Source organism: Drosophila eugracilis, unplaced genomic scaffold (genome assembly GCF_018153835.1).
Source record: "Drosophila eugracilis isolate 14026-0451.02 unplaced genomic scaffold, ASM1815383v1 contig_423, whole genome shotgun sequence".
In the NCBI taxonomy this organism is placed as follows: Eukaryota; Metazoa; Arthropoda; class Insecta; order Diptera; family Drosophilidae; genus Drosophila; species Drosophila eugracilis.
This window is the reverse complement of record NW_024573287.1, coordinates 715,510-743,022: the sequence shown is the minus strand read 5'-3', so window position 1 is coordinate 743,022 and position 27,513 is coordinate 715,510. Positions and strand designations below refer to the sequence as shown.

Sequence of the window (27,513 nt, the reverse complement as noted above, 5' to 3'; positions counted from 1 at the left end):
TGAAAATTGTCCTTGCCAATAAGCTCTATAATTTTGTTGACAAGAACGTTGGAACTTTTTTCTCGTATGTAAATCGCGCGGGGGCTTAGTCTTCCTTTTTTCGACTTCAGTAGATTCGGCATCATCCTCATAGTCTGCCAAGATTTTAAAACGGTTTGAGTTAGAGGGCGGTTTCTATTGCAGCTATGTTAGCATTGCCACGGGTTATTTTGCGTTGAGAGTTTAGGGGGCTTAGCTTCCTTTTGATTTGGATGTAGCGATCCATACCAATCTGCACAGCCGGCTTAATATTTTCTTTGTTTTTGTTCTCTTTTTCGGGCAGCGCAGCGGCAGAAGTATTAATGTTTGCGCCAGTGTTGCCAGTTTAGCTTATTATAAGCTAGCTCTGGCATATTTTGAACTGGAAAGCTTGAAAGCGCAAACTTTGCGCTGCTAGCTGATGACGTCGTTAATCGCGCTGTCGTTACAGTTGCGGTTGTTGTTGTTGTTACGGTTGACGGTGTTAAAGAAATTGCGGTGCTAGTTGCTGCGCCCTCTTTTCGCGTTGTTTTAGTTTACGAAACCTGTCACTGCACTACAAAGTGCCTCTTACTTAAACATAAATAAATTCCATGTCCCCAGAAGTATTTATATCAAAACTGTAATATGTTAAAATTAAAAATATATTTTTTCAAAAATGAATTTCAGTAAAAAACAAGAAGAATTTCCTGTGATTTGCGCTGAAACCCTTTACCCTACGAGTAATGGGTATAAAAATCTAAAGTCTCAATTTCTTAAGGTTGAAATTCTCTCTGTGTGCTCAATGGCAATGGCAATGCCATGATGCTACAAATAGCGGATCTTTCAGAGTAGAGCTCATTTGCCTGCCGTCGCTCAAATTGTCCAGTCAAACAATAGTCAGTGTTTTGTAAAAGTGAAAAAAATATTTTTTGAACGGACTTCAAATATGTTGTGGCTACTTCTAAGTCCGTTTTTGTTGCATTTTGCATTATTAATCAATGCAACTAGGTGAGTGGTTTTGAAAGTAGAATGAAGTTTATATTGTAAAAAATTATGTACAAGTATTGACATAGTTGACGAACATTTGATTTATTGAGCATTTAATTATTTTAACATTATGTAATATGTTATTCGCTAACTGTACTTTTTCTTAAGAAACAACATTAAAACTAAGAATAACTGAGTCATACGCATTTCTCATAAATTATACACCAACACTCTGGAATAAAACGGTATTTTCCCAGAAGCTCATGATAACCTATAGACTTGTCGCTTGATAAGGTCTTATTCCGCTTATATATTATATAACATATATTAATGAATGATGCATAAAATTTCGACGAAAATTCTCACTTAAATATGGTATATATTTTAACGCATAATTCCTTGTTCACGTTTATATAAACAGCCCCAGTATTTATTACATTGTGGCACCTAGAACAATTCGATCTGACAACCCTTACAACGTTGCCGTTACCATCCACAATGCACCTTTACCAAGTCAAGTCTCAGTCAGGCTAAACGGACCGTCATTCACTAGGACCATGAATGTTGTCATTCAACCCATGTCAACACAAACCATTAACTTCAATATTCCAAAACTGAAGGGTGGTGATTATCAGTTAAATGTTCAGGGTTCTGGCGGTGTTACCTTCCAGAACTCCACCAAGTTAAACTTTGCCGAAGACAAGAATTGGATATATATCCAGTCGGACAAGGCCACGTACAAGCCCGGCGATAAGGTTCAGTTCAGAGCACTGTTCTTAGATAAGCACACACGACCCGCAGTGATCGATAAGCCTATAATTATTGAGATCCATGACGGGGCTGCGAACCTTATCAAGCAGTGGAAGAATGTTAAGCCGACCAAGGGTGTTTACTCTGGTGAGCTTCAGCTGTCTAATCGGCCAGTCCTGGGCAACTGGACTCTGGCAGTCACGGTGAAGGACGAGGTCAAGGAGACCAAGGTGCTAGTGGTGGACAAGTATGTGGTGCCTAAGTTTGAGGTGGTTGTTTTAACCCAAAAAGATGTGGAGTCTAGTGCTGGGAATATTAAGGCAACGATAAAAGCCCGGTACACCTTTAGGAAGCCCGTCAAGGGAACCGTCGTCGTTTCGATCGAGGGCAGTAAAACCGAGAAAAGAATGCCGATCGACGGAGAGGTCAATGTCGAGCTTCCCATATCAGCTACCGCCAAGAGTCCTTTGAAAATGACTGCCATTGTTACGGAGGAGCTTACCGACCTCAGGCACAACGGATCTGCTTACGTAAACCTACATGAGCATCGCCATAAGCTGGAGGATCTGTTTTGGCCCACTCATTACAGTCCAGGAAAACTGTACAATTTCTACATTGTGGTCAAAAATTTAGATGGTTCTCCCGTCTTGAACTCTTCAAAGATTGTTGACTTCAACGTATTGTGCTGTCAGATGACTCAAAATTTTAGAGCTGCCCTTCATAACAGCGTCGCCACCCAAAAGATAATGTTTCCCGATTCGACTTGCAAGAGTTGTCTTATCACAGCTAAATTTGAAAACGCTGCCGACTTTCGTCAGTACGTATATAAGACTGACAAAGCCCTCAGGATTGAGGTTATTACTAAGAAGTAAGTTATTTTAGGCATAGGGAATTGTTTGAAAATACTTTGGGTACAATATCTTTCACTTTACAGGCCGAAGCTTAGGCAGAAGCTGCACATTAATGTGGTGTCCACAGGCAAACTACCTTCCTTCATGTTTACCATTCTCGCACGAGGTAACATCATCCTTAATCATTATGTACCAGTGGCAGAAGGAAATTCTTTCAAAAATATTACATTCCTACCCCGTTTCGAAATGGTTCCCCAAGCCACCATTCTTGTCCATTACATTGCTAATGGGTTGTTGATTTCCGCCGATAAGACTGTCGACATCGAAAAAGACTTTATAAACATGGTAAGCACCTTTTAAACTCATATCCAACCCAAGGCATACCCATTATGATTTCCCACAGATTGATATCACCGCACCAGTGGAAACATTGCCCAGCAAGGAGGTAACCCTTAAGGTAAAAACTGAACCTCATTCTTTCGTCGGACTTCTTGGAGTAGACCAGAGTGTGTTGCTTCTTAGATCTGGTAACGATCTGAACCGGGACCAAATATTAAACAATCTTGCCAAGTACTCGAACGATGTGGTAACCCTAACTAACGCAAATCTATACATCAAAGAGGACACGGGTAATTAAAATATGTAAACGTTTGCCGCATTTTATTAACTTTATTAACCCAATAGGTGGCTGTTATACAAACCCTGGTATGTCATAAATAAATCAAAATATAGAACTTTTCTTTAGATTAATAACTTAATTTATTAGACAAAATGGACTGTACCGGTTTGCCTTATTACAAAATCTGGGTCTAAAACAGATGGATCACGTAAGCCATCCTTTTCACCTTTGAGAGCACTATTTTCTTTAATGTCGCGTGTTTTACCTGTAGAAAACTCAGCCTACTCCGGCCATTTTGAAATCAACAAGTTCACAAGGATCACTACCACCCATTCGAAAACTTTTCCCCGAAACCTGGATGTTCTTAAATATATCCGAGTAAGTCCTTCTTATTTGAGGTAAACGAAAAAATTTAAATCTCTTTTACAGCGTTGGAGCCAATGGAGAATACGTCCTGAAAAAGCAAATTCCCGATACGATAACCTCGTGGGTGATCACTGGATTCTCCCTAAACCCTTCTTCCGGGCTCGCCTTGACCCACAGTGCCAGTAAAATTCTCGTGTTCCAGCCCTTTTTCGTAACCACCAATCTCCCATATTCCGTGAAGCGAGGTGAAGTAATTGCCATACCCATCGTAGTTTTCAACTACTTGGAAGTTGATGTTCTGGCAAAGGTATCAATGGATAACTCAGAAGGTCAGTACGATTTTATGGAGGCCACAAGTGCGAATGTAACGAAGAATATAATGAAGACGCGAAGGGAAAAGTCTTTACGGGTTCCGGCCAAAAACGCACGAAGTATTTCGTTCATGATTCGTCCCAAGAACGTTGGTCTGACCACTCTTAAGATCACCGCCATCTCGCCAAACGCTGGCGACTCAATCCATCAATTGCTTAGAGTCGAAGCCAATGGCGTTACAAAGTATGTCAACAAGGCGGTAATGGTTAATCTCCCGAAGGTACATCGACGAAGTCTGACAACAGGGCCAACTGAAAAAACACTTTTCATAGATAATGTGGAGGGTGCTGTAGATGGTTCTGAGTACTGGGAGGTCGAAATTGGTGGAACAATTCAGGCACCACAGCTGGAACATCTTGACGGTCTTGTTCGCATGCCTTACGGCTGTGGTGAACAAAATATGTTTAACTTTGTTCCAAGCGTCCTTGCGTTGAACTATTTGGAAGCTAGTAAGCGCAATAACCCAGAGGTTTCAAAGAATGCTAAGAACTTTGTTGAAACTGGGTACCAAAGAGAACTCAATTACAAACATGATGACGGTTCTTTTAGCGCCTGGGGGAAAAGGGATCCTAAAGGCAGCACTTGGCTAACCGCATACGTGATCCGCTCGTTCTACTATGCTACCGATTATGTAGACATTGACCGCAATGTCTTGAAAGCTGGTCTCGATTTTCTCCAATCCCGACAGAAGGCGAATGGTGAGTTCCCAGAACTGGGCGTAGTCATCCACAATAGCCATGGAAGTCCTTTGGCCCTTACTTCATTTGTGCTGCTGACTTTCCTCGAGAGCAAGGTGAGCCATTGAAATTAATTGATTTATTCGGCTTTATTAAACATCTATCAAAATTTTACCATTATTAAGCTACTTCTAAGAAGAGCCAAACAATTATTTTTATTCTTTGGGCTTCCTTCTTTCCTCACCCTACTTCTTCTTTACGTTCCGCAGGGAGACATGCCCAACTACCAGAATGTGATCGATAAGGCCGTCAAGTTTGTGACCGGAAAGGTGGACCAGTCAAACGATCCGTACGATCTGGCCATCGCTGCTTTTGCCCTGTCATTGGCTCAAAACCACAAGGCTGCAGATGTTTTGGCCAAGTTGGAGCGATTGGCAAAGCAAAGCGGTGACTACAAATGGTGGTCCAGGTCAGACAACAGCGCCAGTAATGACGTTGAGATCACATCATATGTGCTGCTCGCCCTCCTGAAGCAAGATTGGATGGTCCCACCCAAGCCAATTGTCGATTGGCTGATAAGCAAGCGCAACAGCAACGGAGGATTCGCTTCGTCCCAAGACACGGTCGTGGGTATCATGGCTCTAAGCATGTATGAAGTTCTATACAACGTGCCGACCAGTGCGATCGACTTTAACTTAATGCACTTAAACGAAAGCATATCCAATATAAGGGTAACAAAAGAAAACGATATGAAAGTTCAGACCCAACAGCTTCCATCTAACGCTCGTGAAGTAAAATTCTCGGCAACGGGACAAGGACGATCTCAAATTCAGCTATCGTACCGGTATAACATAGACACCAAAGAGCCAAGCCCCAGCTTTAAGTTATCAGTTTCGGCTAAGAAATCGGTCAATCATCGATTGGTTCTGGACATTTGCGGCGAATACACTCCCTCTAGCTAGCTCCGATAAGACAAAGCCCACCAACATGGCGCTTATGGAAGTCCAGCTGCCATCCGGCTATGTAAGCGATCACGATTCCTTCCCCAACATAGAAGCCATTTCCGATATAAAGCGCGTGGAGACGAAGAATGAGGACACTGAAGTTCACATATATTTCGAAAAACTTACTCCTGGTAACCGAAAGTGCCTCACCTTTGAGGGCTATCTTGACCCATGCAGTGGCAAATCTAAAACCATCTTGGGTTCGACTCTACGATTATTATTCCACTGAACTTAGCGCCACACAGTTCTTTTCTGTTGATTCCTCCCTATGCGATATTTGCCACGAAGACGAGTGCGGAAGAGAGTGCTAAGGTGACACGATCAATATATTTAAACATTTTTGCCTCGAATAACTGTCATCCCTGTTAACTGCCACGAAAAAAATATACTTATGTATTTATTCCATTTTAAAAAGAAACCAACAAATTGTATTTTAATAGGTTACATTTCATAAAATATGAGCATTTGTTTAATATTATTAACGGTGTTTTTCGACGAAAACTGTTCTATGGCTGAACCATCTGATCAATCCAATTTTTGAACTGCCTTATGTCGGTAAATTGAATTGTTCCATTTAGGCTCGTGCTCCAAGCTCCCACGACGTAGAATTTGCTGCTCTCTGTGGGACAAACTAGAGGAGCTCCTTTGGCATAGATGGGCTGTTCTGTTCTGGGTGTGGCGACCAGCAATTTATGGCTGGTACTGTTAATGCAATCAGATCTTTCGATATTCATATCTACCCTGAGGGCAATGTGCCGAGACGGGGTAACTCTACTAGAGGTCCTGTAATTCCACCCGGTGACAAAACAGCTTTTTATAGTCGAGGTCAACCCCCTCCTGTATCAAACATACGGGTACAATATGCTGAAGACGAGGAAACTCCTCTTTTAGAATCAGCAGGGCTATGTTGTCCTGCATCGAGTCCCAATTAAATTGCTCATGTAGGATGAGATCTTGTACTTCCCGAGTCTTGTGAGGAACTGTCTCACGATCAGTTGCTAAATCCCAATCACCAGCCCTGACGATGAGTGGCTGGTAGGGTGCCAAACAGGTGGCTGTAGTCAAAACTACCTTGTAAGAAATAAGAACTCCATTGCAAAGGAATTTGTTTCTGGTGTCGAATATAGCCGCCGTCCAAGGGTACTCGGCGAAGCTCGTTTCCAAGCGACCTCCCTTTAAGGTCATAAAAACGCCAGCAACATTACTGACACCACATTGATTGTGCTCCGAGGGAATCGATGTTTCCATAGGGGTTAACTACACAACGACAAAGGGTAATCATAGAAAGCGAAGTTTTCAAATAGATTATCAGAACCCACCATATGATAAGAATGGCAACAAACCTCGAGATAGTGGCAACCACTTCTCGACGGTTCCTTCAGGTCAATAATAAGTTTTGGACCATTGAGTAAAGTCGTTGCACATTCAGATCTCCTTACACAAGTCTTATCTTTGTGCAAGCCACATTGTCTTATTTTTGGACCAGAGCTTGGATTTATTGTGGTTGAAGGGGTAGATGTGGTTGTTTTATCTTCTTTAACAGAATCTGGCAAACCAAAGCCAGGGTTTTCAGCCGTAATAGTTTGACCCAAAGCGCTAGTGTATATGGCGGAAAAGCACAGTATTATTACTAAAATTTTTAATTGATCACAAAATCCACTTCTTTTAATATTATTCATTATTCAATATTCAGCTACAGAATAACCAACACGGTTTCGGTCTCTGAAAGTACTAACTTGGGATTGGCTTTTCATGACTGTGCTTTACTCGTCATATACTGTTCCTTATATAGTGATAAATTACACATATAATGTAATTATATAGTTGATAACAGGCATTTGTCGGTTATAACCCTATATAATGGAGCTATAGGAAAGATTTTATAATAAATATTACAAACAAAATTGTATTATTTTCATTTACATATGAAATAAAATTTGGCCAAGCATAAAATTAGTACGTCGTATTTTTTGAGTGCGGTTGCTGGCAGCCCACTTTTAGGTATTTTCTATATATAAGGAAGTTTTCAGCTTTTTTTACATTTTGGTACTGTTTTGGAACACTTTTCTCATCGATAACGCTTTCTTTCTTCTGTAAGTTTTGGTTCTGGATTTCCCTTAGCTCTCAGATGAGTAATCAGACTTGATGTGAGCTCAGTGAGCCAACTTAATAATTCCACTGAAGCGAATTCAAAACAAAACTTCAAATGTAACCAAAGCTTTTGATGTTTTGTTTTGAATTCGGAAATAATAATAAATAATAATAATATTTTATAAATTTTTGACCTAGTAAATAACTACAAAAAAGTTTTCCATGAATTATAAACTTTTCCATTCTACGATTAGGTGGTATGTTCATATAACATCTTCCCTCAATCCAAGTTTATACTGAAATAACTCTACAATGATTATCAAAAACCAAACCCCAGAACTCAAATGTTACTTCTTAATAACCAACAGAGGGGTATAAAACTCCGACCGATTCTTTGAAGGACTCAAAAAATGGCTTTGCTTTCGTTGACTGATGAATGAGATCCTTTGGCAGGGGTTTCATCAGTTGACAGCGGGAACTTCATCTTTCGTTCTCCAATTTGCCATCTAGCTAGACGTTTTCTAATAAACATTAAGTTGACATGAAATACACGCCAAGCAAATGAAGCAAATGCATTTCATCCTAGCCAACGGTGTGGGTGTGGCCAGATGCTGGCTAATGCCGCCCTTTTCAGACCGGCTTTCAGCGCCGACACCGCAGGATATGTTTACAAATTGAAAAATATAGCATGCGACCAAAATAACGTGCAACGAGAAGTGCACAGTGGAACCAAACCAGTTTAAAAGGAAATGTAAGGCTCACTATTAAGGTCGCAAAATGGTTGTCTCTAACATCGTTAAATTCTTTAAAGTTTTCAAATGGATAACTACCAAATTAAGAGAGTTTAATAAATGAAAATAAGAAAGGGCAATAATCAGTGAATCTCGAAGCAATGTGTCTAGGCAAGTTTTGCTGCAGAAATGAGTTGTTACATGGGTCAGTTGGATGTGGGCAGGCAGACTTCCTGCAAGTGGACCGACGACGTGCAACGCGATTTTCCACGAACACGACTCTTACATACTAATGTTGAAAATATATAATGGCTTATATGAAGAATAAAGCAAACTGTATAGCGGAACTTATATATATATATATATATATATATATATTTGCGGTTAAAAATGAATATTTCCTGGACAGAAAAGTAGCCGGAGGAGTGCAAATCTGACACGAAACATTTGCGTGACAAGCAAAATGTTGGCACATCCTGGGGAATTGAGCGATGGTAAAAGGGTACGATAAAGTGCTGGGTGGAGATTTACTTTCAGTGCATTTCAAAGGGAGCCAGGAAAATAATTAAGCCCCAGATCACAATAATGCAGAAGGAAAAAAGAGCAGCAGAAAAAGAGTCAACAAATTAGGAGTGCAAAAAGAATAGCAATGTCAGGAACATGGATCTAAGCCGGAGGATATGTTGACAATTTTCTATGCCCATGACATTGAAAAAGAACTTTCCATAGAGTAGGGTTATAGTTAGACAGTCATGATTGATGATGTAGACATTGTAGTGACCAACACTGGAAACTTTTCTCATATAGAAGATATTTTAAAAAATTTTAAGAGTATCAATAAAGATTTTTATTTGTTTTTTAATACTTTTTGCTGTCTATGCTTGCCCAATTATATCGACAAGACAAGTTTGTAGTATTATGATAATTTATTTAGATTTAATCCGTAATGGTGATCATTGTATTAAACAAAGTCGTATAAATATTAAAGGTAATTTTAACCATTTTGTTAAGAGTAGCTTTTGACGAAAAGATCAGCTTTTCAGTGAAATAACACTGGAAAACATAGAGAACCTGCAGGGTAATGAAAAGACAAACGGAGGCAGCCCTTAGCAGCTTCAATTTGGCAAATGTCGGATTGACAACAATTAAATTTGCCTCCTATCTGATGTGGCAATGAGACAGCCAATCAACTGCCTCTTTGCACCTCCGCAGATGTCGTCATTGTGAAATTGTTGACAGAATTCAAATCAGTGCCACGGGGTAAACTGCACCGCCTCGTCAGAGGAACGCCGTTGCTGATGGAAATGATGATGTCGTGTCGGCAATGTCTGTGTCATAAATGTCACTTTCAATTTCGTTGCCTGGCTGGCAGGACTACGGACTCGCTGGGTTCGATTAAAGCGTGTTTTGAATGGCAAATTAGCTAAACGTTCTTCCTAGACCGCCTTTGAAGCAAAAGTAAATTTAATTATGTCAGCGGAACGCTCTACATCAAGTCATGTGGCAAATTACGACATGTGGGAGAAATACAAAAATATTTCTCTTTAAATTCTGTTAAGAAGAGAAGATAGTAATTCTAATAGAACAATTTTCCGTTTGCCAGAATAATACACAAATAAACTTTACTTAACTTTTTAAAGGATTAAAGTTTTGAAATATTTAACAGGACTGTATAATACTACTAATCCAATCTGGAACTTACAACTGAGGACCTAATTGGCTTCTTTCCTGAAGTAAAATAAAAATATTTTATGTTGGGTGTCCAAGCTATTCAGATTTTTGCTAAGATAACCTTATATATTCTGGAAAATATTTTTGACACCATAAAGGGACATCAAATATTGTTATCATGCCATAAATTGTGTGAATTGAATGCCAGCACAGGACAAGACTCAAGTGTCAAAGGTTTCGCTTTCCAATCGCACCAGCTTTCGTCCTCGACAGCATCCTGGACCGTGAATGTCTGGGCCGGCAACGAGTGCTTCCCTGATTCCGGCATACCGACTGTCTCCAGACAACTGTACAAGCAACTATAACTGTCGGCAAGTTGGCTTTATTACTTCCACACTGTTGAATATGCATATAAAAATGGGAATCGGCAGCGGAGGGTTGCTTTGACGACTAGCGGCACGCCCAGTTTGGATGGCTGGTTGGTTGGTTGGCTGGTTGGCTGGTTGGTTGTACGGTCCTTTGGTTCTTTGTGCTCCGTGCTCCTGCCAAAGGCCAAGGCAGCCCATCGCGAGGCGGGTGCATTATCACTTGCCAGCCAAGCAAAATATTGTGGGTGCATTAAATATTTTCCCTCTTGCCACAAGACAAAAGAAACGCTTCACGGACTCCGGGCGGGGAAGGAGGATGAGCTGAACAAACTATGCGGGCATGAGATGAGCTGAGGACTCCGCACCATTCCCAGGTCTTTGTCTGCGTTTTATATTAAACTATTTATGCCTGGTCCTAGGTCCTCGGTCCTCTTTACTCGGATCTCGGCTCTTGGCCACCGGATCTCGAGGAGTTTCGGCTGGATGGCGCTCGAAAGCAGAGACTCGCAAAATTTACCTACTACATATAGCCAGTTGGGGGGCTGTGTGCCGCATTTTTATCGAGCTACATTTTGCGGGGGAATTTATGAAAAATTTAAAACAATTATGTGGCTTCGGCCGCCTCGTTCCGGAAGCAGGATGAGTAGCCATTGATCGCCTCGCTGGTCAGTTGGGCGCCACTCCACCAAAAATTGTTCTTGGCATTCTGCGATACCAAAGCAAGGAATATCAACTATGCACTGATTGGTTTCCTTCTTATAGATGGGGATGTTGGGTGACTATGGGGCAGACAAGCGGCCAGGAGACAAGAAGTCGTATAAGCAAAAATGTATTAAAATATTTTTCTAATGCATTAATAAATAGTATATTTAAATTAAACAATAGCAAAAGAAAAAAACCAAGGGTTTATGCTAAAAATTACCCCTTCTCCCAAGATACCCTAACTGCTTACTAAACTTAGTTAAAAAAAAGAATCGCTAGCCGGACAAAAATCAATACACGAATCATTCCGCAAGGCCTACTTCTGTGATATAACTGTTTCGACTTCCGGTTCGCAAATGTGATGAATTCTCGTGGCCGGAAATGGTGGAAAATGTTGTGGCTAGGCAAATTTTCGGTTGCAATTTGGAGTAGAATTTTGGGCGGAGGGTTGGAAAACTTAATTAGCCTGCCGCAACCCAAAATCCAATCGTCATGGCGATTGTTCCAGGAAACCATGTCAAAAATTTCAGGGCAATTGTCTCCAGTGGAAAATCAATGGGAAAAGCCTTAAATGGCAGTTTGATGAGTGGAAGTCCACCCAATTGTTTGTGTATGTTCGGTTGTCAAACAATATTGCAGTAGCCAGATTAGTTGGTTATTTTGACAGAAGCTGTCAGTGTTGCGTTTAGCACCGGTTCCGGGGCGGCCAGGATCTCGCCCCGGATAAACATACGAAAATATCTGCAGCTCCTTTTCCTTTTACGATAGGATTTATGCATGGATATATAGGAGTTCAAGGATGGGCCTTAGCCAGCTGACGATGATGATTCTCATATCTCTGGTGCAGCCAGTGCATGCACTTCTGCTCGAGTGCCCTGCCACATCCGCATCCGCATCCATGTCCGCACCCCCTTCCCGCATACACATCCACATCGAGCATAGTTTTTCTTTGGCTTCTCTCATTTTTCATGCGCGCCAGCTAAGCTTTTAATTAAATGCAAGAAAATTCAATTTTAATTAAAATTTCTCAAAAGTCTCTGGCCTGGCATTGCATACGGATAGCGGAGCGATTGGCTGGGGATGAGGATGCGGATGTTGATGTGGGATGTGGATGCGGATGAGAACTAGGTATGGGCTCTCGGGTCTTGTCCTGTTTTCGATCTGGGCTGTTCGACTCGAGTGTTTGCCAAACGTGTAAAATTGAAAATTAGGAAATCGAATTGTAATGCCACAAGGGGCAGGGCGAAGGGCGCATTGTGAGAGGGATCCAAGTCATCAGGCACACAAAAGCAAAATTGTAAAGTAATTGGAAATGAAAATTCATTTAGGATCCGTATCGGGATGAGCAATGCGCTGGACAAGGACTAAGGGTATTTTGAAGGGAGCATAAAGCATAATCCCATTGAGCTTTGTCATTTCGAGGAGCCTCTCAAATGGACACTCTTCTCGGAACAAGATACTCATTCTCGTGTTAGCCTTGTTTTTCCGACAAAAATCACTTTCAGTGCATTTTTGGGGAAAAGCGATTTCATTGCTTCAATTCGTCTTGGTTTCTATGTTCATTCCAATGAAAGATGGCCCAAAACTGTTACTCTTATTATTACTCCATATTGTATCTAACAAGAATGATCCTATTCAGACATTTTTGGATAAATAATTAATAATAAAGAAGCAAAATTTCATTTTCATTTGTTAATTTGTTCTTGTGGATATTGAAGCAGATCTTTAAGCGGTAATCCTCCTTTAAATGGGGAAATCGATTCGAAAAATGGATGGTAAATCTAATCCGCCCTATTCAACTCCATCCCAATAACTAATCCACACGTGACTGTCAATATTTTGATATTCGCCGAGGGGCTGGATGGTGGCAAACTTTTGAGTAAAAGTTTGTTAGCCCCCAAAAGCCAGCGAGGCTTTTGTGAGCATTTTGCACATAATTTAAGCGCTCACATCCCGTCAGTCATAAATTACACATATTACATGCACGTATAAATCGCAAACCAGATCCGAATTCGTATGCGTATGCGTTAGCAGTTCGAGGGTCCTGCTGGGCCCAAAAGTGCGCCTTCAAACTGAGACCAAAGTGCTTAACATACTTTTTGGCGCTGGGCCCGCACACAAACACACACCCGTACGCTTGCTCACGGATGCAAACAGATACATGGGCAAATCAAGGAACGCACGTAACGCGAAAAGTTGCAAAACTTCTGCCAACCCGCAAGTGAAAGCTGGAAAGTAAGTCAAGACGCTGCCAAGTCGAGCTGGGAATGTTACTTTTACTGAGGAAACCCATTCGACCTCCTGGCGGATATGAAATTTCAGAAGCCTGTTAAAATGCTCCATTAAAAACCCCATGAATCAGATTCCGCGGGGTATTTGTAATAACTTCAATACATTTTAAAGATTATTCTTAGATTATTTTAATTACAGAAAACTTTCAATGATTGTTTCAAGAAATAAAAAAATTTAGTTAACAAGGATCTGTTTGTCAGAACGTCATAAAATTGAATTTGTAAAAAATTTCAAATTTATATTATTTATTTTGGCAACCTGTCCAGAAGTTCAAAGAATCGAGTTCTTCAATTCATCATGTTAATAAGCTTTAAGCCTATTGAAGTCTGCTATCAATATGCCACATTATCCAGACTATTTATCATATTGGTTCTATGTCAAATTGCATATTCTGCTAAAAGTTCCCGTCTATGATGAAGCCCGATTACCGAAAACTATTGTGCCTTTTCACTACGACTTAAGATTAATTACTCACCTGGAGAACTCATCTAACCACAGCTACGATGGTTTCGTTAATATTTCTCTTCATGTACAAACGACAACCGACCATGTGGTACTCCATGTGGCCGATGTTTATATCATTGTCAAAACCATAAAATTATATGGTGGGTCTTCCGACTATCAACTGATATCTGTTAGATTCAACAAAAAATGGAACTATATGATAGTGACTTTCAACGAGCCCCTACGGATGGGCAAGCTCTACATGTTAAGCATTCAGTTCCGTAGGTCAATGTCGGAAGACAAGAAAGATGGGTATTTTACAGGAAACTATGTAAATGCAAAGACATTGGAGAACACGTAAAAATGGTTTATATGTATTATATTTGAAACTAGTTTAACCTTTAACTTACCTTGCAGCTGGTTCTCAATATCGCATTTCAAACGAAACGTAATAAGAAACACCATACCCTGTTTTGATGAGCCCGCCATGAGGGCCACCTTCAACGTAACCATGGGCCATCACAAGCGATTTCAGAGCTACAGCAACATGAATGTCCGAATTGTGATGCCGAAGTTAGTATGATCCCCAAAAATATATCCTTCATTCTTTCAAATTTAACAATTTTATAGCCATGAGATCAAGAACTACGTGTGGTCCGTGCATGAGATGACACCCATGATGGCCACCCATTTGCTGGTCTTCTCCGTAAACAACTTTAACTGCCGTTACAGCCAGACGGCCATGGCCAATCCTGTACGTTTTCGCACCTGCTCCCAATCGGATGATCTGCCTAAGACTTCATTTGCAGCCCAAATGGCTCCTCAGGTATTGGAGTTCCTAGATAATCTGCTGCAGGTGCACCTGCCACTAGAGAAGATTGATCAGCTGGTTGTAAATGAATACCCAACCGAAGCCATGGAGAATCTTGGCCTTGTCGTCTACCGCAGCAAACAGATTCTGCAGCGTGAAGATGGACCAATGACCAGGTCGAAACTGCAAACTCTTCAGCTCATTGCTCACGAAATGTCTCACATATGGTTTGGCAATATGTTGGGAATGGGCTGGTGGTCAGATATATGGTTGAATGAAGGCCTAACAGGCTACTTTCAGACCCTTGCCGTGGATCATTTACAACCGAGGAAGGGTAGACAATTGCTGTTGCGGTATCGCGAAGAATCGCTTATGTACGAATCCCAAGTGGGCGGCATGACCTTGGTGCCTCCTTGGCCTCTTGTCAGCGCAGAGGCGGAAATGCATTTGTATCAAAAGGCCACCTCTTTGATAAGCATGGTTGCCAGCTTTCTGGGAAATGACACGTTCCATGATGGGCTTCAACGACACCTATGGCAAAATTCCTTTGCCAGCAGCACACCAGATCTTTTCTGGAGATCACTGCAGTTGGCTATTGAAAGGGAGTCTGCCTCAAGGAAAAGCTTGGATGTTCAGAGTATTATGGACACGTGGATCCTGCAGAGCGGCTATCCCCTGGTCACGGTCACCAGAAATGGCAATAAGGTAGCCTTAAAGCAGAGTCAAGCTCTTAACAGGAGCAGAACTGATCGTTGGTGGATTCCTTTGACTTACCTAGTCGAGGGCGAAACGTTTCCCAAACATTTCAGGCCAAGGGCTTGGCTCAACCCTCATAACGATAGCTGGGAATTGGGTGAGATCGTGCCCCGTAATCAGTGGATCCTTTTCAATCTGCATGCCATTGGCTACTACAGAGTCAACTATGATGAGCACACTTGGGAACTATTGGCAACCACACTATACGACGACTTTCGCAGCATCCATGTGCTAAATCGCGCTCAGATTGTCAGCGATGTTATTTTTCTGTGGAGGGAAAATATAATTAACTGGAGCACCGCCTTTAATGTGCTCAGGTACATCATTGAAGAGGAGGAGTATGAACCTTTGATGGCGTTTGTTGTGGGCATTACTAATAGTTTCTGCGGAATCTCACCAGAGACTTCATTCGCAATTGCGGTAAGATCTTATCATTTTGGCCAAATCAAAATTATTAAATAGGAATCACATAACAAGGCTAGTAACACATTAAAATTATTGAACATAATTTACCAGTAGACAAAATAAGATTTCGAAAAATATTGATTTTTTCTTCATCTAACGAATATCAACTAAATTGCTTTGTTTTCACTTTAGAAATGGCTCGGAATTGCTGGCAGGTGGTATGCGGAGTTCATCAGTTACACTTTCGACAAATTCGTGGTTCGAAAACCGAATCTGAATCTGAATAGCCTCGACTACCCAAAGTCTAACCGGCAGACAAAGAGGGCCCATTTGAGGACCGCAAGCTAATGGGCCAAACCGGACCACACCCACTTGGCCATCCGGGCACCCTACTCGGCTGATGGCGAAATGAAACCGCCATCAATGAACCGCAATTGTATTTGTTTGCAAATAACTGAACGTTATCTGAGACTATTTATCTTTATCTGCAACAACAGCAGAATCAACGCCGCACAATGCCAAAGGATCCAGGAAGGAGCAGCCACTGGGAACTGTGGCTCCACTTACAGCCAAGGCGCCAACTGAAATAATGATGCAGGCGAAATAACAATAAAGGCGATGCCGCGAAGAGGACTGGGCAGGAATAAAGGACAGTATCGATGCTCCTTGCCGCAGCGGTAAAGACAATTCCAGACCCCTAATAATGCAGCAATTTCCATGGCAATGCAATGGACTCCTACTCCTGCTTACCAAATCACTTCAACGAGCGGAGGGTTAACGTCTTTAAGGTCAATGCAAAGTTTTAGTAAGAAACTTAATGGTAGAAATATGAAGTTGAGTAAAAGTAAGATTGAAAAAATACATAGAAATATTGTCAGAATAATAAATGATTAAAATCGTTAAAAATTCTAATGCCCTTTGCAAGAGCATGAGAAATGTGGCGAAAATATAGGCATATTTTACGCGTAATGAAATTTAGGCCACAACCGTGGGAGCCAATGCTCAGGCGGAAGCGGATTGTGCCTAAAACCATGAAAATTAAATTTAATGGAAAATATATTACCATTTTCCGTTTTGGTTATTTTCGCGACCTCCATACTTGGCTCCTCGGTTCGTTTATGGCCAAAGGCAAGACAAATATTTATAAATCAAATTTGGCGGTATGCATTAACAATGTTGTTTGCTGCAACAAGTTTGAGCGTAAATGTGTATAAAATTTATAGCAGAACAATCACTTGCATACCTTAAAAATATATTTATTATTTTAAATTTATTATAAAACGTATAATTACTGTTTTTAGCAGGGCTCTCCTGTGATTATCCCTTTTGATGGAAACTATATAAATTTTTATGGTAAATTTAAATGTCAGAATGAAGCCTTTGGTTGTTTTTGTTATATCCCTTTGTCTGATACAACGTTTAAATGCGGAAAATCATTAAGGTTGCTATTTATTTTTACTCTTGTTTAATAATGGGCGCCAAAGCATCCACTTTGAAAGCAATAATAACAAAAAGTCTTATGCTGCATTAAAAAAAAACCAATTATTGTAAAAGCAAGTAAAAAATGTCATTATGTGTCAGAGATGGCCATAATACAGTTGCTGAATGCAGTTGACAGTTTTATAATGACGTTCATTATGGAAGCGGGCAATTAATTTCTTTTAATTGCCAGGTGCAGCCTGGGAAAAGGCAATAGTTGCAGAGTGTATGCATGTGTTCTCGAACTGAAATTTGATTGACATTGAATTAAGTATACTCGTATTTTCAAGTTAGGACAGACATATGTTTTATAGTTTTTGATAACCTTTGCAGCCCAAATCAAAACATCCCATGAATATGTGAACAAACATCGTTTCCCCTTTCGAAACATTTGGCAACTGGTTAAGCGACGGGCAACATTCGTTTGACAAACTCTCATCTTTCTGTCGGCATCTGAGCACTTAAAGCACATGTCGATTGCCCCCATAAAAAGGACAACGGCAGCAGCATCCAAAACATCTTTCAGCAAATAAACAAGCAACACACTGGGACTCGGATTCGAGTTGTGTTGAATTTTTTGCATGAATTATGCAAAGGACTGTGTTCAACTGTTGTGGCCGAGTCAGAGTTTTGGGTATCCCTGGCTCCCACAAAGGGAATTCTTAAATGGGATTTGGGAAATCACAAGCCGAGCCAGGAGATGTGGATGCGAAATTAAAAGGGGATGGCAAACGCAAACGGTGGGCCAAAATAATTTTTTTTGCTTTGATGGCATATCCAATTGCATTTAGTCTAAGTAATATTATATAAGACGATGCTCGCATATGTAAATCTTACATACTCGTATGTGCTCGTATGTTCATATAGGTACTGAAAACTGTGAATTTTATGCTTTCTTCTGAGTATATTTAAGCACATTTGCATTGCATACGAGTGCAGCTATTAAAGCCTGACCAATAAATTCTGGCAGCGTTAACTACGTGAAATCCCATGCCCATTTACTTTGGCCCCACGTCCATCTTTGGCAATGAATCCCCGACCGCCACCTGCAAAATTGCAACTTAACAATGCTTCAGAGGGTCTGGGATCGAGAGCTCCCACTAACTTGGCTTTCGTACCCCATGTGGCAGCGACGCATGCGGCGTATAAATCAATATTGGCAATTTAAAATTGGCTGGCGGTGTATGAAGCCAATATCCGGCAACGTTCAGCAGCTCGAGTGTTTGTGTTGGATCCTGGAGTGAGCGGGAGAAAAAATTGTGCCCCGATGCGGTGGGTGACCAGAGCAGGCCCTTCAGCCGGACAGGGGTGTACTACCGAAAGGATTCTCGGGTTCGATATTAAACATATATTACCAAACAAACATTTAAATTCCAATTACTTGTATGTTTTCATTTTAACAAATAATCAATAAGATTTTGTGAAGCATTGAAATATTTTCCTTATCCCTCTAAAAACGTATTTTGCATACGCCCTGAAGACACCACTGTGGATCTTAGACAAACATTCGTTCGATTTGCGATTGGGCATGAGTGCGTGTGTATCCGCGTGTTCCAGGAGTGGCTGGTGGGCAAGGTTGACTTGGGTGTTACGCGGAGTCCATTAAAATTCGTGTATGTACATTTGTGGTTTTTTTCTTAGCCAACGTGGTCAAGGGGTAAATAAAGTGCAAATAAATAAGGACAGGTGAGGGAGAATCACTAAATGGTTTGGTGGTCGTAGATACCAGAGAGTGGCTATTCTGGCGTCCAAAGCAAAGAATATATATATATATATATATATGGATATATTTGATTATGAGATGATTGGCTTTTCAAACTGGACAAATAAGTAGCCCATCACTTGCAATTACTCTTTCATCTATGCAAATTAAATTTGCAATTTTTTTTTATTTTTTGCTAAATATAGAGCTGGAAGTCAAACAACAAAGCCCATGCCCGTGGAAATAACCACCTAATTATGCGCCAATAAGTATGCAAAATTAAAATATTATGCAAATTACATCGAATGCGGATAGATCGTTGAAATTTAAACGCTTTTTGTTTTGACTTTTGGCCGGGCAATGGCGGAGCGAAATAAAATTATGACATCATCATCGGCGTCGTTATCAGCAATGCGTCAAAAACAAATTACCCGCGCCAAGAGCAGAAGGTGGTGGGAAAATTATGCCGCATCAAAAATCTTGTTTACTCACTAAAAATCATAGACGGTTGAGGTTGAGGGTATGGGACTTCAAAGCTGTATCGTGGATGCCAATAGCAAAATTCGTGAAAAATAAAAATACTAAAACTGCTTTCGTATCTCTCTAGTTTTATTGTTGTTTGTCTGTTGTGATAATAAAAAATATTCCTCGAAGAAAATTGTGGTAGTTAATGGGGAAATCAGTCAAGCATAAAGTATGGTAAACAGAGATAAATACCGAATGTCCATTGGCTCCCGAATTCTACGAAGAAAAATGAATAATAAAGTTTTTGATGCTTAACATTTCCCTTTAAATATTGGCATACTTATAAATTTTGTTTTCAAAAAACCTGAATGCATTGAAATTTTATAACAAATATGATATTTATTATTCTTAAACTGAATCCAAATATTCATAAGCAGATATAAATAAATCAACATATTATTAAACAGCAATAAGCGGAATAATTATTATTCAATTTCATTTAATGCTTTTTGTTGCATAGATCATATTTTATTTGTGGTGCCCACTGGTAGAAATTTTATAATTGGAATCGAATTAATAGGTGCCGACGTGTCTACCATTAAGCGTGTTATTCTACCATATATTACTTTAAAAGCATAAATATTGATTTTCACTCTCAAAAAAAACTTTAAACTTCAATTTTGCATATTGTAAGGGCGCCAAGGCCTCCGGGTTCAATCCTGTAAAGCTTACCATAATGTTATTGGAGTATAAAACACTTTTCCTAATTAAAACCAATCCCCACCCCCGATGCACTTGTGTTATTTTTTTCTTCTTTTTTTTTTTTTGCCCCGCCAAATGCTCAACTATCCTTTGGGCCGTGCCAAGAGCTTAACATTAATTGCCGTCTTTCATTTCCCTTCCGTCGTCCTTTTTTTCCACTCACCTGCCAAGCAGTGGAGAAAACGGGGGCCAAGCGAACGTAAAGTTAAGTAGGAAAACTGTAAAAGGTCTGATAAAAAAGTTCGGGGAATTGAAATGCCGTGGAAAAAGGACGAAGGAATTGCAGAGCTAATAAAAAAGTTTTCGCTTCCTTTCGAATTAAGTGGACAATCTTCTGTTGCTGCCAAATGCCGGCTTAATTACTAGCTTTGGCCTGAAGATATTGCAGGATGCAAATGGGACAATTTTTAGCAACAATGCATAAATAATTGAGTTTATTGATTCATTAAGGTGTTAGCTGCTATAAAATCCCGGAAAATGCAATTTAACGAAAATTTTGGTTAATAATGATGGGTTAGGTTAGAACTATACATTCCATTACTATTATATTTTACGTTATTTTTCTTCTACCACTGATATACACTTTCCAAATTAATTAACAACTGAATGAGTTGCTCTGATTGTTGAATATGATATGCTCTTTCAAACCTCTTGAAGAGTCCTCTAAAATTTATAATATAAAAATGGTTGAAGAAATCTTTTCAATGCACTAGAATATGAAATTAATTAAGTTCGCTTGGACGAAATGCGAATATTTTGGCAATTAGCTTTCTAATAAAGAGCCATGATCTGAATCTGTTAATTAAGGCAAATATTTTACGAGAATATTTCTGGTACAACGCATACCGGAGGTAATTTTCCGAATTCGAGTTTTGCTTATCGATTTGCTGGCAATTTTCCCCAAAATTCTAAGAAGCAGACACACATATGTATGCAGGCCACCTAAAGTTGTGCTATTAATTAATTAAATTTTGACTACGGCCATGCAATCTCCATCTCTGTGCCCCGTTCCACAGCAAAAGCTCCCTTTGTCTTGGCTCTGTCTGGCATTGTCGCTGCACAAGTTCTGGTGCACAATTAATCCTTATTAATTATACGCCGCCTGTGGATTTATGGCAAGTTTTGTGCGTTGGCATTTTGCCAAGACACACACACGTTCGAGTGCGTTTCTGGGCCAAGTAGGTTCCAAGTTGGTTTCCCAGCTACCTAGACCCCTCGCCATTGAAATTCCGGGTGCTCTGAAATTTCCCCCATCTCTTGCTGACCATCATACAGGACCTTATCACCCAAAATCGTACCACCTCTCCACATGCTGCATTTGACAGCTGAGCCCCCGACAACAAGCCAATAGCCGATTGTCCAGCAGGAGCCAGCACACGTCATTACCTAATCGCAGACAAAGGAGTCCTTAATTGCTCTCGCCCATTCAAAATTGCCGTTCAAACAAGGAGCTTATCGAAAACACAATGGAAAACATCAATATTCTTTTAATAACAAGCTATACCGAATAAATCAAATAGCTTGTTTATATATGTATTAAAAAAGTATTTCCTGTAAAAATCTTTGTTCAACCATTTTAAATTTTATTTTTTCCCTCACATATTTGACTTTAATTCATCAACATAGAAGTTCATGCAAATAAGAGTAAAAACTTTTCACCACACCTCCAAGTTACGTTTTATTACATCCTCATTTCCTTGGCGGCTGAATTCCATAAATTAACTCACAAAATGTTTCTTTTCCAGCAACTTCTTGTCGCCGCAGGGACTGTCCTTAACTTAAATACTTACTGAGTCCATAAAAGTCACAGATTGCTTCATATCACCATTTTTGTCTATTATCAGTTTGTATCCTCACAAAGATGTCCCGTGTCCTCAATGAGGTTGTTTAAATTGAAGTCCCTTTATAGATCTCAAAAATTTCTTGGCCGAACTTTTGGCCTCTTATTTTAAAGATATTAAGAACTATAAAATCAAGGTTTACAAATTTCCTATATTATAAAATAATCTAAAACCCAATCCAGACTTCGTCTTGGACCTTACTTTGAAGAACACTTATAATCACAAATAATATAATTACTTGAGATTATTTTTTCAATGTTTCACATGAAATGAACTTTGATAAGAGTTTCGAAGAAAATGAGGAAATCTTGTGTTATTTCTAAGGAAATGCAATATGCAATGCGACTGATAAAGTTCTCTGCTCCATCAGCGAAACAGTATAAATACAGACCAATACTCAATCAAAGACATAGTATCTCACAGCCTCTTAAGTCAAGCTAAAGATGTCGCCTAAGTTCGCTCTTGCAATTCTGCTCCTCAGCTGCGTTCTCCTGGGAATCGCCAATGCCCAGCAACGTCGCCAATATCGGCAGCCTCAGCAGACAGTTCGTTACAATGCACCCAAGGTATGTAACTATTAATTTTAATAAAAAGATTATGTTTTAATTTAATTATTTCTATTTTAAATAGTATGCCACTCGCAACACGGACGGTAATCTGCCCCCACCGGAGATCAGTCTCCCTCCAGCAGACGGTGGAGCTCTCAACCCGGATTGCATGCCCAATCAGCTGGCCAGCGGCAACATTGACAACAAGAAACCTCGCTCAAGGCACTAATAGGAAAACCACACGAATCTGAAGAAGTCCGTTACCAAGTTGCCGAAACTGGAAATTTAATTTTGGAAGTTCTAAACTATAAAAACTTTCAAAACCTTTTTTCACTGTAATAAAACTGCATCTGAAACCGAAAACCGTTGGTGATTTGCTTCTATATATTTCTTCTACATACACCCTTTGTAATATATCCATTTAAACTATACCTTTAACAACTTTTCCCGATGTTAGCAGAAACAGGACGAGTTGTTTGTTAACCAATATTGTGGTTAGTTCTCGCATTTTTCTCACTACACTTTTCAATGGATTTTGCCTCCAACTCTTTTTCGTATCATTGATGTTTGACAGCAATCAGTGCAATAAAATAGATTGTCATTATCATCAGTGGGCCATTGGCTGATTTCTTTTTTATGTGGCCGAGTGGATTTTTTCCGTATTTGCATTTCATTTAAAATCAATTTAGCAATCAGTCAAGCGCATTCTGTTAAACAGTAATTAACATAAATCAATTTGAATACAGCTTGGTTATGTAAAAATGTTTATCCAATGGCCTGATGAGTTCACAGACGACATTAATTAGGCCAAACAAGAGAGCGATGGGCAAATAGAATGTGTGTGTGTGGAGAATTTAAATGCAATATAAACATTCAGTTAATTTAAGTTAAGTTTAAGTGATTTTTTATTGATATTTTTTCCTATGCCTTGCTATACTTTATTAATCTTGATTTGCTATTGTCAAGCAAAATGTTTTTCTACCTGCCGCTAATTAATTTTTAAATAATTTCTGAAAATGTCTATGGAAAAACTTAAAAATTAATTAAACCATAGCATCATATACAGCCTTTTGAAATTTCTATTTCGTGTTTTTTTATAAATATTCCAATAACTTATTTATGGCTTTGCAAATTATTCTGCACTGATTTTTGTTAAATTTTTTCACGCTACTCTGTAAAGTGTCAAATACTGTACAAAAACTGAAGCCACGAAAAAAGGATAATTAAATTGTAGAGCGTCATGAAGGCATGGCTAAAAAACAGAGTATATTGTAAAACAAAGCAAACAAACAGCGTCGGGCTTAAACTAAGGGCGATAAAATCGATTACGTGTGAAAATGTTGAGGTTGAATACCTGTTAATTATATATGATCGTATCGGCAGCGTAAGTCTTTTAGCTAATCATTTATTTATCAAATGTTTTGCAATTGCTGAAAAGATTGGACTCAGTAATATTTAACTTTCAGCAATTGCATTTCAAGCAATATTGTGTGGGATATTTTCTTGATTTACAGCTTAGTAGCGACATCCAATCGAAGGTCATATATTTTGGCTCGAAAGACAACTGCAGACAGTCAAGGTCCTGTTTCTCACAATTTTACCGAATCCCATTTTTCTCCTGCCAACCGGAGCAGCATTTACTTTCTAGGCACACGACTAGTGCCATTAAGTGCAATTGTTTTTCCTTTTCGAGACAAAACACTCATCGCCTGTGTCCTTTCAAATGGCATATATATACGAGTATATATAGGGAGTAAAACATTACAACTAAAAACCAAAGTGTGAAAATATTGAAAGCCTTGACTGCAGCTGGATTGCCATTCGAAGTTTTCCACATATAAAATAGCCATTGTAAATAACCTACGCAACGGCAAGACCCCACTTTTCTTCCATTTTACAGGAAGGACTGTTGCTCCTTGCAGATGCCGTTGTTGTTGCTGTTTTTTCTAGCTGCTTTCACTTTACACCCAGGCGAATAATTCCCATTATATACCTATGCATATATCTATTTGTACATAGAGCAGGAACAGCAAAAAAATACTTCAAGTACTCGCAATAAATTCCTTTAAAGCTTTTAAGCCCCAGCAGATAGGGCTGGTGAAAGGGTGAGCAGTGGGTTAAGAGACCATAGGCAAGGCTCTGGAATTACTTAAAATGCGCTTTTAGGGTTAGGCTTAAGCACAGCCTCGCCTGCATCCATCATGGAGCTCTAAGGCACTTAAGCACTCCGGTTAGACCCTAGGGTTTTTGGTTTCAGGGCCATCTTGGGGTGCTGCGTTTTCATGGGCACAAGCCAAAGATTAAAGTTCGTTTGGGCCAAAATTTAAGGAATAAAAAATAAAAAGGCACAAAGTATTAAATATATAAAGCTCCTTACCTTTCTCGGTAGAAAGATGGTAATTTTAAATCACGAGTTTGTTTCTCTTTAACAAGCCCCCTTTCGGCTTAATGACATGTTTTATACTAATTAACTGGAAAATAGCCTTCCGCATAAATTTACTTAATGCTGATAGGAGAATCCCATTTACTTTGACTTCTGCTCAATTCTTAAGAAATGCAGCATTGAGCCTTCCGAAGATTAACTGATAAAGTTCACTGCTCCATCATCGAAACAGTATAAATACGGACTGATCCTCAACCAAAGTCATAGTATCTCACAGCCTCTCAAGTCAAGCTAAAGATGTCGCCTAAGTTCGCTCTTGCAATTCTGGTCCTCAGCTGCGTTCTCCTGGGAATCGCCAATGCCCAGCAACGTCGCCAATATCGGCAGCCTCAGCAGACAGTTCGTTACAATGCACCCAAGGTATGTAACTATTAATTTTAATAAAAAGATTAAGTTTTAATTTAATTATTTATATTTTAAATAGTATGCCACTCGCAACACAGACGGTAATCTGCCCCCACCGGAGATCAGTCTCCCTCCAGCAGACGGTGGAGCTCTCAACCCGGATTGCATGCCCAATCAGCTGGCCAGCGGCAACATTGACAACAAGAAACCTCGCTCAAGGCAATAATAGGAAAACCACACGAATCTGAAGAAGTTCTTTACCAAGTTGCCGAAACCAGACATTTATTTTTGGAAGTCCTAAACTATAAAAACTTTCAAAACCTTTTTCCTCACTAATAAAAATGCATCTGAATCTGAAAACCCATTATTTTTATATCAATATATTTTTATACACATGCGCTTAGCATCTATATCAAGAACATTACATAAACAAAAAACGCTAAAGTCGAGTGCCGCGACTTTGAGATACCTGTTTCTGGCTTATCCTATTTTAAAATATTTCGTTAGCTAAAAGTAAAGTACATTTTGATACATAACCTTCATTTCCTAACAAATCGGGAAACATTGTTCCGATTTAAAAATTTTCGTTAGATCGATAGATAATGTCAAATTGTTATACAGGGTAAAACGAGAACGTTAATTTGAATTTTATGTACACCACAGTGTTCCACAGATTGTGGGCGTTAGAGTGGGCATGGTCGGATAAAAATCACACCGAGCTTTGGTGCCATCTCCAAGCATTGGTATGCCTAATTCTGGCCCGAAAACTTTGTGTTTTTGTTTTTTCGAGTATTGTGGGCGTTTCAGTGGGCGTGATCAGGTGCGGAAAAAATAATACGCTTTGGGGCATCATTAGAAACAAAATGTTTGATCCCAACATTCTATCACGAATAGTTGCCGATATCTCAGCGTTTATACCAAAAGCGAAAACCGTCTTTTGAGCTTGGTGGGCTTAATAGTAGGTGTAGCTGAATAATGGTACTACCTTGAGATGCCCTGCCTGTTAAGAACTTTACATGCTTCATCACAACTCGCTATTTTTAATACTTCCTAAGATCTAAAATTTTAGATTTTTGTTACTTGTGGACGTTAGAGTGGGCGTGTCAGGATGATGCTTTCACGGGTCCACCTATACCATTGGAATGTTTTCCCCATTTAAGCAGAAACAGAAAAAATTGTTTGATTACCAATAATGTGGTTAGTTTCTGCTCTTTTCTCGGTACAAACATAATTAATTCACATGAAATGAACTCTGATAAGTGTTTTGAAGAAACTGGGAAATCTTGTGTTATTTCTTAAGAAATGCAATATGGAATGCGACTGATAAAGTTCTCTGCTCCATCAGCGAAACAGTATAAATACGGACTGATCCTCAACCAAAGTCATAGTATCTCACAGCCTCTCAAGTCAAGCTAAAGATGTCGCCTAAGTTCGCTCTTGCAATTCTGGTCCTCAGCTGCGTTCTCCTGGGAATCACCAATGCCCAGCAACGTCGCCAATATCGGCAGCCTCAGCAGACAGTTCGTTACAATGCACCCAAGGTATGTAACTATTAATTTTAATAAAAAGATTATGTTTTAATTTAATTATTTATATTTTAAATAGTATGCCACTCGCAACACGGACGGTAATCTGCCCCCACCGGAGATCAGTCTCCCTCCAGCAGACGGTGGAGCTCTCAACCCGGATTGCATGCCCAATCAGCTGGCCAGCGGCAACATTGACAACAAGAAACCTCGCTCAAGGCACTAATAGGAAAACCACACGAATCTGAAGAAATGCATCTTTTTCTGCTTTGGCATATATGAACTTTTAATATATTTTTCCCCGGTTATAAAAATTAACAAATATCAAAATATTCCACCAAAATGAATCAAAACTTATGAATTTGAAATAAGCTCAATGAAAATAATATAATTTTTTAAAAATATATTTGAATTATAAAATCACAAGCTTTTATTTACTTGATATAGATGTTTCTGAAATCACATCAATATCCTTGATGACATTCTGCATAATATTAGTTACATT

The 27,513-nt window shown here is 39.6% G+C and overlaps 5 protein-coding genes across 5 annotated transcripts; 4 read left to right on the top strand and 1 right to left on the bottom strand.

Moving 5' to 3' along the window:
* Positions 1-841: 841 nt before the first annotated feature.
* Positions 842-6,068, top strand: LOC108105192 (C3 and PZP-like alpha-2-macroglobulin domain-containing protein 8). The gene is given in 11 exon segments (XM_041818965.1): positions 842-1,008; positions 1,409-2,605; positions 2,672-2,933; positions 2,992-3,217; positions 3,273-3,297; positions 3,355-3,415; positions 3,479-3,585; positions 3,637-4,738; positions 4,892-5,572; positions 5,574-5,783; positions 5,785-6,068. Coding segments are annotated over 11 exon segments (4,086 nt in total). The 5' UTR covers positions 842-946; the 3' UTR covers positions 5,938-6,068.
* A 332-nt stretch (positions 6,069-6,400) lies between these two features.
* Positions 6,401-6,874, bottom strand: LOC108105115 (phenoloxidase-activating factor 2-like). Its single transcript, XM_017211549.2, has one exon. The coding sequence runs from the start codon at positions 6,872-6,874 to the stop codon at positions 6,401-6,403; it is 474 nt and encodes a 157-aa protein (XP_017067038.2).
* Positions 6,875-13,711: 6,837 nt separating this feature from the next.
* LOC108105119 (aminopeptidase Q) lies at positions 13,712-16,761 on the top strand. Its single transcript, XM_017211552.2, is given in 5 exon segments — positions 13,712-13,886; positions 13,888-14,282; positions 14,343-14,498; positions 14,556-15,912; positions 16,090-16,761. Coding segments are annotated over 5 exon segments (2,172 nt in total). The 5' UTR covers positions 13,712-13,778; the 3' UTR covers positions 16,246-16,761.
* A 5,828-nt stretch (positions 16,762-22,589) lies between these two features.
* Positions 22,590-22,932, top strand: LOC121530235. The gene is made up of 2 exons (XM_041818971.1): positions 22,590-22,712; positions 22,777-22,932. Exons 1-2 carry the CDS (start codon positions 22,590-22,592, stop codon positions 22,921-22,923), a joined length of 270 nt encoding a protein of 89 aa, XP_041674905.1. The 3' UTR covers positions 22,924-22,932.
* Positions 22,933-25,312: 2,380 nt separating this feature from the next.
* On the top strand, positions 25,313-27,254 carry LOC108105114. The gene is made up of 4 exons (XM_017211548.2): positions 25,313-25,497; positions 25,562-25,625; positions 26,881-27,023; positions 27,088-27,254. Exons 1-4 carry the CDS (start codon positions 25,375-25,377, stop codon positions 27,232-27,234), a joined length of 477 nt encoding a protein of 158 aa, XP_017067037.2. The 5' UTR covers positions 25,313-25,374; the 3' UTR covers positions 27,235-27,254.
* Positions 27,255-27,513: the final 259 nt, after the last annotated feature.

Coding starts and splice junctions, on each gene's coding strand:
- LOC108105114 (XM_017211548.2), top strand. CDS start 25,375: ATGTCGCCTAAGTTCGCTCTTGCAATTCTGGTCCTCAGCTGCGTTCTC. Junction 25,626..26,880: donor CAGTCTCCCTCCAGCAGACG/GTGGAGCTCTCA, acceptor AGTATCTCACAG/CCTCTCAAGTCAAGCTAAAG. Junction 27,024..27,087: donor TTCGTTACAATGCACCCAAG/GTATGTAACTAT, acceptor TATTTTAAATAG/TATGCCACTCGCAACACGGA.
- LOC121530235 (XM_041818971.1), top strand. CDS start 22,590: ATGTCGCCTAAGTTCGCTCTTGCAATTCTGCTCCTCAGCTGCGTTCTC. Junction 22,713..22,776: donor TTCGTTACAATGCACCCAAG/GTATGTAACTAT, acceptor TATTTTAAATAG/TATGCCACTCGCAACACGGA.
- LOC108105115 (XM_017211549.2), bottom strand. CDS start 6,874: ATGGAAACATCGATTCCCTCGGAGCACAATCAATGTGGTGTCAGTAAT.